The sequence below is a fragment of the Fundulus heteroclitus genome, chromosome 8 (genome assembly GCF_011125445.2).
Source record: "Fundulus heteroclitus isolate FHET01 chromosome 8, MU-UCD_Fhet_4.1, whole genome shotgun sequence".
NCBI classification, from domain to species: domain Eukaryota; kingdom Metazoa; phylum Chordata; class Actinopteri; order Cyprinodontiformes; family Fundulidae; genus Fundulus; species Fundulus heteroclitus.
The window spans coordinates 24,016,860-24,034,723 of NC_046368.1; the positions used below are offsets into that span (position 1 = coordinate 24,016,860).

At 41.6% G+C, this 17,864-nt stretch overlaps 1 protein-coding gene across 3 annotated transcripts; it reads left to right on the forward strand.

The window, feature by feature from the left end:
* The first annotated feature begins 307 nt into the window (after nucleotides 1–307).
* Nucleotides 308–16,201, forward strand: ttc33 (tetratricopeptide repeat domain 33). Of its 3 annotated transcripts, none has more exons than XM_021318327.2 (5): nucleotides 308–371; nucleotides 926–1,157; nucleotides 6,318–6,399; nucleotides 11,268–11,399; nucleotides 15,711–16,201. In XM_021318327.2, exons 2-5 carry the CDS (start codon nucleotides 928–930, stop codon nucleotides 16,086–16,088), a joined length of 822 nt encoding a protein of 273 aa, XP_021174002.2. In that variant the 5' UTR covers nucleotides 308–371; nucleotides 926–927; the 3' UTR covers nucleotides 16,089–16,201. The 3 variants fall into 3 exon arrangements, with proteins under 3 accessions (XP_021174002.2, XP_021174001.2, XP_012721673.2); XM_021318326.2 differs by lacking the exon at nucleotides 308–371 and adding an exon at nucleotides 504–591; XM_012866219.3 differs by lacking the exon at nucleotides 308–371 and having other exon boundaries at nucleotides 507–1,157.
* The last annotated feature ends 1,663 nt before the right edge of the window (nucleotides 16,202–17,864 follow it).

Here is a 17,864-nt window from a genome sequence, read left to right on the forward strand (position 1 = left end):
ATTAACATTCAGCATGGGGAAAAACGTTTTTTTTTTTTGTTTTTTTTAAAGAAGGAAAAGCATTAATCAAAGCATTGATTTTGTTACTTTTAAATTCAAAGGCCACTTTTACTTTGAAATAAGATGTAAACAGTTTCCGGGTGATGCTGCATTTATGTGTTAGCGATAGAATTGGGGGGAAAACACTATATGGGATTCATGGTTTTGACGCATGTAGTGAGGGTTTGTTCTACTCCATTGCCTACTTTTTTCTTTTACTTTGTACTTAAACCAGGCAAAGGAACCGTGTTTAATTTTAAGTTATTTACAAAAGGAAACAGGGGAATGACTGACATTCTTTAGAGCTGGTAACTTTTCCTTACGAGTCTAAGGTAAAATCTAATTTACAGTATGTTATTGTGTACAACAAATCACAGTAATGCATTTGCAGCAAGCACGAAAACACGATGCGTCACGCATCCTTTATAAAGACGGGGACTTGTCTCCTAAATTAAGGTATCCCAATGTACAGTGAACGCACCATTAAGGTCACAACAATGGTCGACAGCTTGGTTGTGCGTACATGTTCTTGCATACGGGAAAGCTTTAAATGCATGTGTTTACACAGCTCTAAATTATCAGGTCATAACTGCAGTGACTTTACAGGCGTCGTCGTTCTCTCAAAATAAAACGTGGTTTCGTTAAGCGACCGCAGTGTCCGTGTCGCAGCTGCTGAGCTAGCTAGCAATGCTAACGCTAGCGCGGCAACTTTGATGGCTTTTCTCATGATGCGTTTTAACACTGCAGCCGTACAAAACAAAACGTCGATATACGAGAAGCGCTGAAACGCGGTCGATACCGGGGACGCCGTCTTCAGCGGCGCTTTCATAATAACACACGAGCGTCTAAACAAGGCCGTTTTTCAAAATAAAAGTCTCTGTCGCAGAAATGGCCTCGTTTGGCTGGAAGAGGAAGATTGGCGAGAAGGTGTCCAGGTCAGCGGCTCAGCAGTTTGAGGCCGAGGAGGAGAGAAGTGAAGGCGACAGCGAGGCAGCTGGGGATGAGGAGGTGGACTGGCTGCACGCCATCAAGCGGAGGAAGGAGATCCTGCTGGAGGACTGCGCTGCGAAGAGCAGGAGGCTGAAAGAGGAGGGGGCCCGGCTGGCGGAGGAGGGCAGGTGAGGAGGACCCCTGATCTGCTATAGTTATTGATCAGATATTTAGAATTTTTTTTATTATTGTTTTCTATTATTTATTATTTGGTAATAAATAATAGATAAATAAAAGCATGATCACTTATAACTCCTACCATTTTTCACCAGCACGATCCACTATTGTGCTTTGTCTTTAGTTCATTTAGCAAATAGATCTATCCTTTGAAGAACGAATGTAGATCTCTGCTTCGTTTTCTGCTGAACCTTTCTTTCTAAGAGCCAGGAGGACATTTAATGTTAGTCTTTTATATAATTATTTTTTTCTTAATAAGTCCTTTCATTTTGTTTCAAACCTTTTTTTTTGTTCCCCACAGCTCTTAGGATTGCGTTGGCTCACAGAAAGCAATATATGTGTATGTTGCCTGAGGGGATAGAGACAATAATCGACCGATCAACCAATAAAACGTTCTTGCCGTTCAGCGCTCCACTACAGCGTACTCTGAACGGGACGACAGTTTAATTCACGAGTGCAAAAAGAAAATACACAGTGAGACTTTAGCTCTGGAATCAGTACAAAAATAGTATAAAATAGCAACATAAGATATGTGGCAAAAAAAAGGAGCATTATGCATGTTGCTTGATATTTACAGTTGGCTTGTGTATTGCACTTGTAATTGTAGACATTTACATAGATGCTCAGGGAGATGACATTGCAAGTGGTCTTTCCAACCCTCACCTGTTGATCTGTCTGTGAGGAAGTCTAGCAGCCAGCTGCATAACGGGATGCCAAAGCCCAGGAGGCTCAGTTTGCCTACCAAATGATGGTTTTGGGGCCCGTCGGACGTCCGACACCTCCAATCTGAGAGCCTGATCGTCCGGGTGGATGTTGGATTTCCTCACCAGTGTTGACGTCCCACGGCCTCCCAATCCGTTATGGAGCGGATAGCTTTCCACGTGGGCCTGGTGTCTGCGGGGTCCTGGAAGAAGCCCTGCGCTGTTTGGCTGTGGGACCGCTTTGCCATCCTGACGTGTCGGTTCAGGTTAGAACACGGAGAACGTCAAAACGCATCTGTAGAAAGTATAATTTTGCTAGTCCTAGAAACAGAAAAGAACGCAAAAAAGATAGATCCATTTTTTTGTCACCATATTTAATTCATAGGGATGCTGATTTTAAAAAAAAAAAGCCACAGAATTTCTGTTTGTGTTTTTGCTGGAGATGCAAAGATCAGGCTTTTCCAGGCCATTAAAAAAAATTCTTTGATATCTGATCTGCAGATTAAAAAAAAAAAAAAAAAGTTAAATTTTGGGGCCTGCTTTTTGCTTTTTCTCTCCCTCCCGACAACATGTGACATTGTTACATTGTCTCTTCAGAGGTCTCTGGATAAGGAGGAGAGATGTGCCGTCACCGGCTGTCCAGAAGAGGGCAGCGTTGCACACAGCTGACGTTGCTCCTGTTTTACTAAACTAATGTTTATGTGCATGGAGGGTTGATGTGGTTTAGGTCTTCCTGTGAAACTCATGAGATTTTTCACATGATCAGTGTTGCATTTTCAATGCATCTAAATATTCCTTCACTTGGCACTTCTGCATTAATTTCGAATGAGAAGTTCGGAGGCCTCTTGGACTTTACCGTCTTTTTTTTTTTAACGCTTTGTAGCTGTTGACCTCTTCAGTCAAAGGACGGTTGCTTTGTGCAAACGCTGCTTGTGCAGAGGACGTGATGCGGTGGCCTTTAGTCACTGCCTGTAATCGCGTTTGCCCAGAGAAAGTGGATTTTGCTTGGAAATGATGCCATGGCGGTGCTGCCTAATGGCCGCTTGGGGATTTGAGGTGGTGTCTGTTCGGGGATGTCGGTGACGGGGCGTTTTTTTGTCTCAGACAACATCGGCCTTCCATGCCACGTTTATTGCTGCGAAGGTTCCTGATGTAATCGAGGAGCTCCTCGGCGCTCGCTTCTGACCTGAGCCTGAGCCAAATGTGATTTAATAATAAATTTTTTTTTTAACCTGTAGATGTTTTTGATGTACATTTACCACCAGTGCATGGTTAATATTTAGCTCGATCTGATGTGAATGCCTTATAACGGCCGTTATTTTTTATTTGTTCAGTGTCAAACTTTCAACCCCATAAAGTTCGCTCAAAGCGTCAGCTGCGGTAGGAACATCGCTGTGAAAAAGAAACGTATTTATTAGTAAGCTGCTATACACCCTTTGCATCTGTTTTATTTGCTGGACTTTCCCTGACTCCCATCCTTCCTCAAATAGCTTAGAGAGCTGATTTATTTGGCTTACAGCTCTCATCCTGCAGTATTTAGTTTTCCAGGTGATGTTTTTTTTTTTCTGACATCCTCCTCAGGTTTTACGAGTTTTATTAGCCTTTCCGTTCACTGATATTCTTGCATGTGATAACCTTAAGTAAAAATACTACGCTCTCATAGTAGCAGTGTCAACATCGTCAACACGGTTGTTGTTATTTTGTTCATCAAATAAAAAGGGTTTGTCAAATAGAGATCTATATGTTTGATAGGCTTTATGAAATTAGAATATATACACAGGGAATCCTTGTTTAAAACGTCTCACTATTAAATAGCCACTTAAATAATAAAATGTGTAAATCATTTCTTAAAACTAGAACTCATTCCATTCTAAAATCATACGTATTGATTATTTCAATATTTGGTATTTTTCCATTTCCTTTGCTGCAGTTCTTGCAACCGTCTCAATGGCTCATCAAAACATGCCGTCACAGCTGATTGGTGTACCTGCGCTGCAGCTCAACTGCAGACCAATCGCCTCGCCCGTAAAGCTGCGTTCACGTTGAACGTGGATGGCGTCACAGTGTCGCCACTTTTGCTTGCTGTCGCTCGCCTGACGTGACGGCGAGCAAATACGGCAGCACAAATGGCGCCGTTTCACTTACCTGCCACTCCCGTCTCCTCACTCACTCTCCTGCAGGCTCGCTACCTTTCTCCACTAATTGGTGGAGTCACACAACTCAGGCCGACCGCAGACCGCCACTATCAGCTTGTCTTCCCCGTTGAATGAAAACTGCTTCGTCTCCGCGGCGGTCCATCACCCCACGTCGCAGCCAAGACAAAAAAGTTCAGATTTTTCAACTCCGACAAGTGTTGCTTCGCATCCCTTACAGGCATCGTGTAATTTAGGGGTACCTGCTCCACTGGGCATCATCTGCCTACTGCCTTCTTTAGCCGCTTTGGCCAGGCTATCTGACAGGCTGACAGAAATACAGGAGTATGAAACGATCAAAGTAGTTCTTCTAGATGTTTTTAACCTTTTTAATAAATGAAACATCCAATGAATTATTCAAACATTTGTTTATTTTAATGTTACTGTTGTAATTATACCATCACGTTTCTTCTGACTGGAAATTGCATCAAAGTTCTGGGAGTATAAAACATTTAAATAATATGGGAGACATTTGTTTATTTATTTTATGTATTTCCGTAGAAATAAAAAGAATATTTAGTGACGTTGATTGAGCGGCATTTTTATTCATCGACTTGTGGCACTTTTTACCTTTGGCAGCTCGACGCTTGGCAGCTATAGGCTAACACCAACATTGCCCTAGTCAGAGGTTCTGTTCGTTTAGCCTTTTCCCCGAAATGTCTCCAAACAATCGAATTTGTCTTTTCTATAAGTACGAGAAAATTTCGCCACCCTTCTTTTTGCAAGGTGAGCGTCGGGGCGGAGAGGAGAGCTGCACTATTCAGTGCACCATTCAGCGGGAGAAAACCGGCCTCTTTCTTTATTATTTCATTAAAAGGACTTTAAGGTTCAAAAACCACCTTTTTTTTTAAGTCCTCCTAAACCTTGATAGCGGTAACCCTCCCATGACTTATCGCACACAAGCAGCACTTCTCGCTTCTGGTCACAACTTCCCATTTCTCTTCTGTTTCTCTGCATTTTGGACAAACTGCGAAGCTCCCCTCTACACGTCTCAGACTCGTTTGCTTTTATGGAAAACGTCACGCACTTTTGTTTACATCAGTTAAAAATAATGAGACTTAGTGCTCTCCTTGCAGCTTCTCCGCCTCTAACCTGCCTTTGACCGATTAGACAGAGATAGAAGAATCACTGTGGAAGGCATTTTTCTTGCTCCTCGCCTCATGTGGCGTATTGCCTAATTTCCTACTTTGCTTCATGCGAATCGAAGGATTTCCACACCGCCTCAGTTCCTAGTTGCTCAGTTAGCTCTCCACCGGTACGATTGATGAATTCATAGTTTCACCCTTCAACTGCCTCCTCCTGTGGGCTTAATTGCTGTTTGGGTTGTTTGCAGGTTATCCGTCTCAGTTAAGCGGTGAAAGCCGCAGACGCGACAATGGGAAGGTCAAACTAATGAACCGACCTCAGTCTTTGTTCCTGGCGTTGGGAAACTCGTCTCCCGGTCAATATTGACCCCGAGGAGACGATTCTCATAGATTGGTGCGGTCCGAACGAGAATATGTGCTGTTAAAAACAAATGTATGCAAAATAATGAACGGCAGTGGTGACAGGTGCTCGGATTGAGGCTGGATAATGCGCTTTATAAGCAAATGTATGTAAATCGGGTCTCTGTTTCTGGGAGCGTGTCCAGTAGGAAGCGGTAGTGAACCCTAGAACCTGTCAGCAGATCTGTTTGTTTAGGTCTTTACAGCCTTTGTTACCTCTACCGTTCTGTCAGACAAGTGTCGCCGCGGAGGCTTGTTGGGCTTCACTTTCAACAAGTCCAAGCTGCGGATCGTTCCGGGAATCCTTTGGCCTTTGTTTGTGTTTTTTTTTTTTTTTTTTTAAATCTACTTATTGTCCATTGAAGCAGTGAGTTCATGGAAATCTTTATTTGACTGAAACCAAGACACAAATGAGGCACAAAAAAAAGAAAAAAAAAAAAAAAGAGAAAAGATCTGCTGTGGGGGGGAGGATCGAATTAAACTGAAGCATGACTCAGACGTGTTTCACAAACATCTGTTTGCCGAAATAATCTGGGAAAATCACCCCATTACATCCACAAAGCAAACTCTGTGTTTTAGTTGCCTAACTAATGTGAAACCTGTGAGCGGAGACGGTAAGACCCAGCAAATCAAAGCCATGTAAAGTTTATTTAAGCCCCCTCTTACTGCAGGGCAGTGATAGCTGTGAGCAGTCGTAACCATATGTGTTTTTGTTGTTGTTGTTGTTGTTTTAGGCACTGGGAGGCCCTAAAGAAGTGGGATGAGGCTATTCAGCTGACTCCAGACAACTCGCTGCTGTACGAAATGAAATCTCAGGTACATATTTACCAGTGTGTCGACCTCTCGGCGACCGCCCTGCAGCTACGTTCATGAGGATTTCTCCGTTTAGATTCCGGTCACGTCTCCGACGACGGGCCGCTGTGTGTTTAATTGCATTTTGTGTGACGGAGCTAAACGATGAAGTGTATAACCGTGAAGGGAAAGGAAATCAAACCTGGTTTTGATTGTTTGTTTGTTTTTTTTTCTTCCAATTAAAAGTGGGAGAAGTCTGGTGTGCATTTGCATTCAGCTCCCCTGAGTCGATGCTTTATAGAAGCAGCTTTACTCATTTAGAGATTAATTCAAATATTCTCCAAAAAAGCTCACGCTCAGACAGCTTGCCCTTTCTGGCTGTTTTTTTTTCCAGGATTATCTCGTTTTTTTTAGCTGAATTAATTTTCCAATCAGGTCTTTGCAGCTTTCTTTTTCTTTGCTTCAGAAAAGCTGCTCCCCAGCATGATGCTGCCACCGCCATGTTTACACATGGGGCTGGGGGGGATGTGAGCGTAGGCCAGAAAGCTCACTTTTGGTCTGATCAGGTGTACTTAGATGGACGGCCATGTCATGAAGGGCCATTTGGCATACTGGTTTTCATTCAAGGGTGCTAGATTAAATTAGGACTGAATGTCACCCTTTTAAGGTTATTATTTGTCAAGAAAAACATTGAAAATCACACATCCGGTTTCCTCTACTTCCCAAATATCACTACTTGCTGGTTTGACACATCAAATCCTGTCAGAAAATGTGAAAGTTTTTAGTGGAAGCTCAGGAAAATGTGAAAAAACGATGGGAGTAATGTTGCAAGCCACGGTAAGATCCCCATTTTCTCATATCGGCACAAAGCTGTGCAGGAAAAGCTTTAATAAATGTGGTTATTTTCTTTGCTGTCGACGTCTCCTCCAGACACCTCAGCCCCGATTCTGTAATAAGAAAAGGTTTTCTGCGTTTTGATTCTCCTTTTGTGCGGTTCCTGTTTTCTGTCCGCTTGTGTTGGTACTTTGCTCTCCTTCTCATCTTACGTGCATATTTAAGGGGGGGGGGGGGGGGACAAAAGCACGTCTTTACTCAGCTAAAGAGTCTTGACGTTGAACGGTGGAGCTAGGCAAAACTGAGCTCTTCCCGTTATTTATCCATTTACTACAACTAATACAATATAAGCTAACACAATAAACTCTCCTTGTAATCACAGTCATTCTCATCACATTGAGTATCCCATGCCTAATATGATATTATCCATTACAGGAAATTTGAGAAGGAAATCATTAGCGGAGCAGGCCTGGAGAAACTCTACCCCAAACAGTTTTTGTGCTTTTTATTTTTGTTTTTTTTTTCTCCTGCCACGACGGGTTTACGCACAAATTGGCCTCAGATGACTTTGACTGTTTCAGGGATCTTTTGTGCTCCTGTTGAGGATTTTCCATCCATAAAATGAAGAAAAAAAAAGAGCCGACATGCCTCAGCTCCACACCGTTGCTCAGATGATGTGGATGATTTTCTTCTTCCTTTCAGTGTCTGGAGTCTGTTTTAATGTAATCGTTGTTGCGCCCAACACGTCCGGCTTCCTGAACTTTCTGCTCCTCGGCTGAAATGTTCCCGTCAGACAGGGTGACCCCGCTGTTAGCTACTATTATGGAGTAATTTAGTTTGGGTTACTATAGTCTCGGTGGATTATGATATATGATTATGATAACTGCCTTTGCTTGGATTTCAAGCTAAGCCATCATATGGATGTTGCATTAATGGGTAAAAAAAAAAAGTGCATCTTTTAATTAAAGGATTTTAAAACCAGTAGGTAATAAAAATTAGATTTTTTTGTAAGAGTTAATTTTTTTTTTAAAATATTACCTCATTTGTACAAAAGAGGACTGATTCCACACTCCTCTTTATTTAACCAAAATTGAAAAGTGGCATGTTTTGTAAGCTTAGTCCTTAGATAGGAAATTTGTTTGACCAATCTGTATAATCTGATTGAATTTGACTTTGGAAAGTGCCGTGAGATGACATGTTTCATGAATTGGCACTATATAAATAGAATTAAATTGAATAGTTGGCACCTACATCTTCCATAGCATTTTAGAGGGGGGGGGGGGGGAAGCAGCCTATGGGTTGCTAATCAAATGCACTCCCTTAATTGACCATCAGCAGGTGGGAGCACCTCTGTAAAGGAAGGCCTTCTGGCAGTTTGCTGGGCTGGAGCATATAGGTGTGATAAGGGAAGATCATCTAACAGCTCAAGCCTGTTTGGAAATGCGTCGCCCACACCAGGGCAGTGATCCCAAACACGTAGAACGACTGAGACAGAAGGAAGTATTTGCTGCAGTGGCCCAGTCAGAGCTCAGGCTTTAGTGTGATTGAGACGCTGTGGTGGGAAGTTAAGACGGCTGTGCACGAACTCGGTGAACTGAAGCGCTGCTGCAAACGGGGGGGGGGCAGAATCCTTCCAGAGTGATGAGGGACACTGATAAAGTCTTGCAGACTACCTTAAGGTTGTTGTCTCACAAGCTGTTGAATTCTGGGTTGTAGTTAGTTTTTCTCAGTTGGTCTCAGGCTTTGCACGCTTGAGAGAAATTTATTTTAGAACCCAAGTATCCCATAGTTCAGATTAGTAAAGCTGCTGGTTTGAAAGAGGATGCCCCCCCTTCTGTGTCAACCAGGAGCTGCAGGTTTAATATATCACAGACAGAAATGTAGCCGGTAAGCTCATACCAAAGTGTGTTTAAGAGATTTAATAGGGGAATGAGTTCACTTCAGCGGTGATGCACGCGAGCTTGGGTTAGCGGAGATATAAGTTAACGGCAGAAGGAAATTTAAAGCTCATGACTACGCTGCTGCTTTGCACACAGCTCATTATGTTTGGATGGAAAATGGTCAACCTTAAAGTCTCTGGGTATAGAAGTAATCGTTTAGAAATATGACAAACTGGCACTTTTACAGATATTGTCCCTATTTGAACTGACCTTTATAAAACATTTACAGTGAGACTTAATGAGGTTCCAATAAACTTAAGTAGCGCCATTAAAAATATTAGTGATCCTTTCCTGTTCTGACAGATCACATGGACTGAAGATGATTCAAACCAACGTTGATGTACCTAAAGCTTGAAATATAATATTGAGACATGTGCTATATTTTTTGGAAGATTTGTAAAATTGACCATTGTTGTGCAGCAATAGGTTTGGTTATAATTAGCTGTTAATAACTGCTAAGGGCAATTATTAACAAAATGATTCATTTAAATAAAAAATGATTGTGTCTAATATTAGCTATGGAGCTATGGAGCAGAACCTCCTACAAGGTCCCGCCTCTATCGTGAATTTTTAAATGAGTGATGGCGGCGTGTTACAACTTTACCATGGCTGATCGCAGCGCTGACAGAATGAGCTGTGTAGTAAACACAACTGGACTAATGGCGGTTAGCGTCTTAGCATTAGCCAAGCTCTTAGCTTTAGCATCGGCTAAGCTAGGGTAACGGTGAAACAATTTGGCCCACTTTATAATTCATGCGGATGCAGTTTTTATAGGTCAGTTAGAGGAGAGGAAGGGAAAACACTGATAAAATGGAACATGCTCAAGTTGCAGGCGTAAAGTGACTTTTTACAAATTTTTTATTTTATATATTTGTCTTTCACTGACTGTAGAGAGCCCTTTAAAATTTCATTGTACCATGACAATAAAGATCTATCTGTCATCAACTTTTCAAAACAAATTTGGAGCTTTAGGCTCAGTGGCCTTTTAGCACTCACACAGTTAAGCACCTCAAACAAAGAAAAACAGTGAAATAAATAACATTTAATTTTTTTAAATCCTAAACCAACTTTATCTGCCCACACACAACCTCTTAGGCAAAACATTAGGATGAACAGGATGCCAATCCATAGGTCCAGTGGTTTGCATGGCGGGTCTTATTTTCAGGGGTATAGTCACCAGGTATACAGTCCTTCACTCCAACAGACTTCCAGCCTAATTGGGCTCGAGCTTTGATTGACCGATCAGAAATTCTAAACTTTATGCAGTCAGTGAATGCATTATACTCGCACTACCACGTAACACTGGCAATAGCGCTCTTTCAATTAGATGATGGTTTACTAAGTTATTTTCAATCTTCAGAAGCAGTCAGAGGAAACACAAAAAAATTAAGACAATAGTAAAAAGAAAGTTTTCTAAGACACCCAGAGGCACCTCTGTGTGTCCCAGGCTGTGAGAAAGCGAGAGAAAGCAGTACTTTGGGCAAAGACGAGGGCTGACTTTTACTTTTTGTTTGTTTTTACTGCGAAGTTACTCTTGTTTTATCCATTTGAGTTTATGAATTCTGCCTGTAATAAAACAAGTTAAATGTAGAAAGATTGGCAGGCTGTTGAAAATCTCCGGAGTCAGTCTTAGTTTTAGTAATGCTCGCCACGCTTATAGCTAATATAAGATCTAAAATACAGTTTAAAATGGCAACTTCATAATGGTTTTGTTTGTGATGTTCCGTCTGCTTGTAGCATAAACACCCAGTGATCGCTCACAGTTGGAAGGATGGAAACATATTTTCAATGGTCTTATTTAGCTTCTTGAAGAGAACTTGCAATTGGTAATAATTGGTTTCTGGTCAAAACGAAAAGAAAAAACAGATCAAAATTGTAAATTTGTATAAAGATAATGTTGGGATTTATTAAATCCAATCAAATAAAATTAAAAAGCATAAACCACTTAGAAATTTAGAATATTAATGATTTACTTGTACCTCTCATCATCATAGGGTTTATCTTTTTTTCTTGCCTGGTGTTGGTGTCTTGTGTTCTGGGTGGATTGTTCTTTTGTCCGTGACATTGCTCGCACAGAAACCTGGAAAGGGTCTTTGATCATGCGTGTTATCTTTGCAGGTGCTGACCATCCTGCACGAAGTGTTCCCAGCTGTGAAAGCAGCCGAGCTGGCCGTGAAGTTCAAGCCGCTGTTCTGGGAGGGCTGGCAGACTCTGGGCCGGGCGCAGCTCAACCTGGGAGAGGTGGACCTGGTGAGTAACGGCGGTTCATCAATGACAGTGAAAGGTTTTGTTACCGGTTGTAGATGCTGAACAAATAAGCGACATGTTTCTTTTAATAAAGCTGTCTGCACTCGGTTTGGATCAGAGCACCCATTAAGAAACGAACAGCTGATGATCGGATTGAAGCAATTTACGATCACCGTTCCAAGTTCTAGCAGGAAACCATGAACAAATCAGTGCAGTAAGAGCTACATTATAGATAGAGGAACAAAAAGCTAAAAAAAAAACCTTGATTAGTCCAAACTTGAGTATTTTTTTATTAAATAGCTTCCAGACTTACAAGAAAACTGTTTTTTTTTTTTTTTTTATGATTAACATATGGCATTCCTTAAGAGAATCCAGCTTCATTCAGGCATGCAAATTGTTTTACAAGTTACAGCTTGGGCAACGTTTCTTTGCTGAAATAAACAATAACATACATTTCATGGATATAAGCTTTTACCCTGTGGTAACACAACCGACATTTTACCATTATGTACCCGACCAGTCCATGATCCGGATTGAAATGTTTATTCGACAAAAAGCGACCTTTTATTGCGAGTGTTCCTGAAAAGCTGCAGGGTTGCTTTGCTGTATGACAAACTTTGGAAAAGTCTGGAATTTGCTTTCCAGGTCATGAACAGCATAAAGAAGGATATATATATGTAGTACAGGAATTTATTCCTTGTTTTATTATCTAAATGTTGAACCCTGCCTTCTGTTCTGTCCATCCATCCATCCATACCTCCATCATCCATCAAAATAATGTTAATCCATCCATATATTAATCTGTCCATCTCTCTGTTCCTTAATCCATCAATCTGTCCATCTATCATCCACTCATCAGACCATCTGTCTGCCTATTCATCCATCGATCTGTCTTAGTTTTTGCTTATTCTGTATATGTGCATTTTTTATATATATTTTTTAAACGCATTAAGAACTGTGACATAAAAAATGCACCCCTGTAACACACTTTTAATAACTCTGTTTACTAGTTTGTTTATTTTTTGTAAGCTTGCAGCCCTTCAGCTGAAGCTCCTCACATGAAGCACACCCAGGTCGCCTGCGGCTGAGACGACTGACTAAATTGCCTCGGAACAGGCCGCAACCTGTGCGTTCGAAACCCGTGGCTCACAGTTACTTTGTTCGCCCCCCCCTAGAAGCCAAGCAGTGTGGGTTTAAGGCAGAATCCCTTCAGGTTATTCTCGCTCCTGCATGCCCCGGAGAGGGAGACCTGTCCGACAGCACCAACAACAACAATGGGAAGTGTTGAAAGTTGCTTAAGCGCTAACTAAACTAAATATAGACACACCTCCTTGTATAATGAAGCCCTGTGGAATGACAGAACAAATATCTATTTTTAGTGCGACTTGTTCTGTCGCGTTTTTAATAGTCGGGTGTACCAACTTGTTCGGGTGGTGCCTGTTTGGGAATTCGGTTGATTCCAATTTTTTGCTTTAATCGGACTGCTCTGTTCTCGTCTCCCTTTGGTTTTCTGTAAACTCATTTCAGCCTAACGTAAACCGCCCAAAATTAAAACTACGGGATACGTCTAATGCTATTTCGCTACCAATTCACCAAGAAGTGTCAACATTTATGCTCTCTGTTATTAATGGATTTGTTCATAGATAAATTTAATGTTGAGGTGTATTCAGGATGAAACTTAATATTCTGTTTTACTCAAAAAGGTAAAAAAATCAGGTCTATTATTGCATGTAAAACAGTGGGCCACAGCTCAAATCTGATCCTTTACCCTACTGTACTTCGCTGTGTTAACCTGCTACATTTCCTACCCTTAACAACAGTTGCCGTGCCAGTGTGAAGAATAATTTTTGCACATCACTGTGAGTTTTAGCATCCAAGTCCATACACTTTACTCCTGCTAATACGCCAGCCTTTAAATATCTCTCACATTTATTTCCGTCTGTTTTCACCGCCTTCATAAAGTTTCAGTTGGTAAAATAAAGAAAGCTGTGAAGCCGAGGAAATAAGTAAAAGTTTCTTGAAATTAGTGTATTTGTCCTTGACTTAAGCAGCAAGTTTAAATGATCTGCCAATGGAATAAGATATTTGCACTTAAAATAGGAGCAACTCATCTCCATCATCTTTTTTCAAATGTAGTTTACCTAATTATCTTATTTTAGGTGTAAAAATACTCATTCCATTGGCACATCATGTTATTTACCTGCTCAAATTAAGAACAAATACACTAATTTCAAGAAACTTTTACTTATTTTTAATGCGGTTTTTGCAGTGTGAGAAGATGAACTGTAGTCTCACTGAGAAATCATCAGATAATCGGAATTGGACAATTTTCAGCCTGACCAGCTGGTCTAAAACTCAAAAAAAAAAATTCAGTCAGTCAACACATGCACTGCAAAAACGGAACTAAAAATAAGTAAAATGTTCTTAAAATGAGTGTATTTTTCCTTGAGCAGGTAAATAAGATGTTCAGCCAATAGAATAAGATTTTTGCTCTTAAAATAGGAACAACTCATCTCCATCATCGTATTTCAAGTGCAGTAGATCTAATTATCTTATTTTAGGGGTCAAAATACTCGTTCCATTGGCAGATAATATTATTTACCTGCTCAAATCAAGGAAAAATACACTCATTTTAAGAACATTTTACTTATTTTTAGATCTGTTTTTGCAGTGTGATATCTAATTCTTCCAGGTCAGGCTAGCAGCAACACTCTTTTGTTTGGAAGTTGTTACTGAGAGAAGACTCAAAGTTATGGTGGAGTGTTTTTAAAAACGTAGTCAGAACACAGGTGAGGAAGATGTGAAAGGAAACTGTATTTTCTAAGACATGTCTAGACTGATGTGCTGTTCAATCAGGCTGCGAAAGACACAGAATGAGCAAGACTTTCAGCAGATAACAGGAAACGTTAACTGAGGCGGTGTTTTTATATTATGCTGTTGAGCTTTGAGCCTCTGTCTGGGATAAAGCGGGCTAGATTTGGAAATGTTGGCGGCTTTTTGGAAATCTAAGCGTCAGAGTAACTTGGTTACCTCTTGAGCCACATTGAAATGAATGGAAAATTTAATCGTAATTATTATTATAATTTTTTTTTCACATTTAGCTGCCCACATCTGATTTATGTAGAAAAAATAACTGTAGATCATTGTAGATCCAAAACCTGTAGCACTGGTAAAAATGAAAGGCATATAATTTCCAATTATCGGAAATTTGGTTGTTTTGGTTTAAACGCTCTTTTTCTCTCTACTCCACAACAAAGGAGGGCACGTGACTCACTCTGTGTTTCTAAACATTTACTGTATTTGACAAGTTTGATAGGATAAAAGGTTGCTTTTGTGTTAAAGTCACTGGACGTTTGTGGTTCGGTTCATGCTGATGTTGAAATCAAAGTAAAGTGATGTGGTAAATAAAACACTTAATAGTTTCAGCTTTACAAAAAAAAAAAGAAATCTGTTCTCTGAAGATTGGAATTTGTCATAGAAAAGCTGTCAATCCTGAAGAAAGTTAAATAATGTCCATCTGCGTCAACCAGACGGGCCGAATCGGTACCGCTGCAGTCAGGGGCCACACTATGGACACCCTAGACCTAGAAGATAGGTTGAGACGCCTGAAATACCAGCAATATTTGATGCTAAAGCCAATTTAAAGTGTAAACACCTAATTGTTTTTACTATTCTTATTGAAAGCAAACCATTTTTTTATTTACCCATAAAAAAACATTTGTTTTGATGAACATTTGCGTATTAATGCGTCGGGTTAATGTCCGTCAGCTGCTCCCTCACACACTGTCTGAAGTCGCCTCTATCCTGTTCATGACAGGAAGGCTAAAATCATAGGATAATCTTCAAAAATCCTCAAAATTCTGATCAGTGCATCTCTAAAAAATAACCTGGGGGTCAAATGCAAAGACATCTTTACTTTTAATCTTCAATTTGAGAAACAGTCTAAAACCCCCAGGATGCAGTTATTAGATCAGTAAAGTTCCCAAGTCCTTTCTTCAGGCGTGTAGAAGCTCAGTCAGAGCTTCACCTCATTTTCCAGTCCCTTAACTTTTAAAAGTGCTCGACAGGTCTCTGATATTCGTCAGAGCTGATTTTTAAGGCCATCAGTCAGCTTTATGAGCATGTCGGATGAAATTTAGCCCACCGTCCCCCAGAGATCAGACGATCATCTGTCAGAGCGGACACCCGGTGGTATGAACGTCCAGAAGACGCTCGTTTTTCTGTCGAGCGAGTTTCAGATCAACCTGCAAGTGACCAGTCAGCGAAGAGATATTGATATTGATATTGATCCGCCATCTCCCCCCCCCCCCCCAGGCCGTGAGGTCCTTCCAGATCGCCGTCCACCTGTGCCCCTCGGAGCGCAGCCTGTGGCAGGACGACTTGACCTGGGCACGCACCTTACAGAAGCAGCAGCTGGCCACCAAAGAGAAGGCGAGACGAGAGGAGGAGGCCAAAGAGCGGATCCTCAACGCCCCTGAGCTGGAGCAGGACTACGACTTTGAGTCCGACGAGGTCCTAGCGGCCTGCGTGGCCGTCGCCGAGAGACAGACGCAGTACGAGGAGCTGAGGAGGACCACCGTGGTCATAGACGGCGAGGGGAATGTACAAAATGTAGTGAGCGGGGGGGAAGAGGGTTCACAGAGCACAGAGACGCCAGCCAAGGAGCAGTTTGTTAAAGCAAGAGGACTCTGAACCTCCCTCACGTTGAACTGATTATCCTGTGCAAAGCGTAACCCTAACATTAGAGGAAAACATCACTTTGTATCTAACCAGTCCATCCCTTCACCATCAGCTACAGTAAGATGCGAACGCTAAGTTATGTCTGTCGACTCAGGAGGCCGGAGATGAAAACGCGGAAGGATCGGCCTGCGGAGTCGCGTTTCTGCTCCGTGTTCAGAGGGAGGCCGCTGCTTCCATGTAGAGCGGATCCAGATGTGTCACGTTACATCAGCGGAGTGTCATGTGTTTTATTAGGGTTTGAGGTGACGCACCAAAACAAAGTAGCGACTCGTTGGCCAGCAGAAGGAAAATGATACACGGTTGTCAGTCTCAGAAACAAAAGTGTGAAAAGTCCGGCATGCGTTGGCGTTCAGCCCTTTGGAGTCAGCGCTTCCTTCAACCAGATTGCGCTGCAAGTCCAGCTGCCAGTTCTTTGGGCTGTCTCTGCCAGGTTTGCACATAGAGACGCTTTAAATTTTTACCCATTCTTCTTTTCAAAGCAACGGAATCAGGTTGGATGGAGAGCATCTGGGAAGTTTTTGGGTCTTGCCACAGCATCTAAATTGGGTTTAGGTCTGGACTGGTCCAGAACGCTGTCTTCCACATGTTAATTGCTTCCCTTCTGTGGCTTGTGACAAACTTCTTGTTGGACTTATGTCTATTTTGTCAGCAATGGGTTCCTTCTTCCCAACCTTCCCTAAAGGCCAGATGTGTGGAGATTTGTCCTGGTGACTGATTCTTCCTCCTGAGCTGTGGAGCTCTGCAGCTCCTCCAGAATTACACCTTATATGCAGTATGTCTCCACAGCTTCATCCCTGAGCTGCCTGCTGTGTTCGTCGGTCAACATGATGTCGTCAGATCGCTGAACCTCTTTACAGAGCAGCTGTATTTACACTGGGATTAAATTACAGACGCATTGACTCTATTTATTAGTTCCAGGATCTCTGAAGGCAATTGGTTTATTTAGGGGTATCTGATTAAAAGGGGCGAATGAAAATGCGCACCAAACATTTCCAATATTTATTTTTCTACAAATGATTTAAGACCTTTTGATCATTTTCCTCCTGCTTCACAATGATTTGCTGCTTTGTGTCGGTTTATCGCGTAAAACCCCCAAAAGACAATAAAGTTTGTGGTTTTACTGCGGGCTAAAATGACTTCAACAAGTAGTGATAAGAGAGAACCCGGTTCTGTGTTTTTTTTTTTTTTCTGAAACAGGTTGTCACTGTGAGGTTTTATCTAATTTCAGATGCAGAAAAAGGCTTTTGTCAGTTTGCAGACATTAAACTTGCTCCTGATAAAAATGGTAAGATTGAAACGATGTGTCTGTGTGATGCTAGTGAAACATCGCTCCCACTTAAAGGGCGATCCAGTGAAGAAACACAAATCAAGGTTTGAGATTAAACCACCCTTTGATTTTTCTGTCCTCTTGAGAGTTTTTATACTTTTTAGTTTTTTAACAAATCTTGGACACTAGATTTGGAAGATGCGTTCCTCTTAACGGGTGAAGAAATGACCTGAGTATAGATATCATGAATTAAAACGACTGACGAACACACGGATCGCACCCAGCGATGAGGGGGAAAAAAAAAACAACGTTCCAGGTTGTGCTCCACAGCTTGGGTTCGGGTCACGCCAGAAACCGAAGCTCGGAAAGAGGGAAAGAGTCAACAAACAGCTCAGTATCTTCTGACATGATGTGGATCACAGCTCGGTTTGGAGACATTCCTGCAGCATGCGTGTTTGTTG

What these genes read in the sequence shown, in the direction of transcription:
- ttc33 (XM_021318327.2), top strand. Translation starts at nt 928, where the DNA reads ATGGCCTCGTTTGGCTGGAAGAGGAAGATTGGCGAGAAGGTGTCCAGG. An exon ending in CGGCTGGCGGAGGAGGGCAG is followed by an intron (nt 1,158 to 6,317) that starts GTGAGGAGGACC and finishes TTGTTGTTTTAG; the next exon opens with GCACTGGGAGGCCCTAAAGA. An exon ending in ACCTGGGAGAGGTGGACCTG is followed by an intron (nt 11,400 to 15,710) that starts GTGAGTAACGGC and finishes CCCCCCCCCCAG; the next exon opens with GCCGTGAGGTCCTTCCAGAT.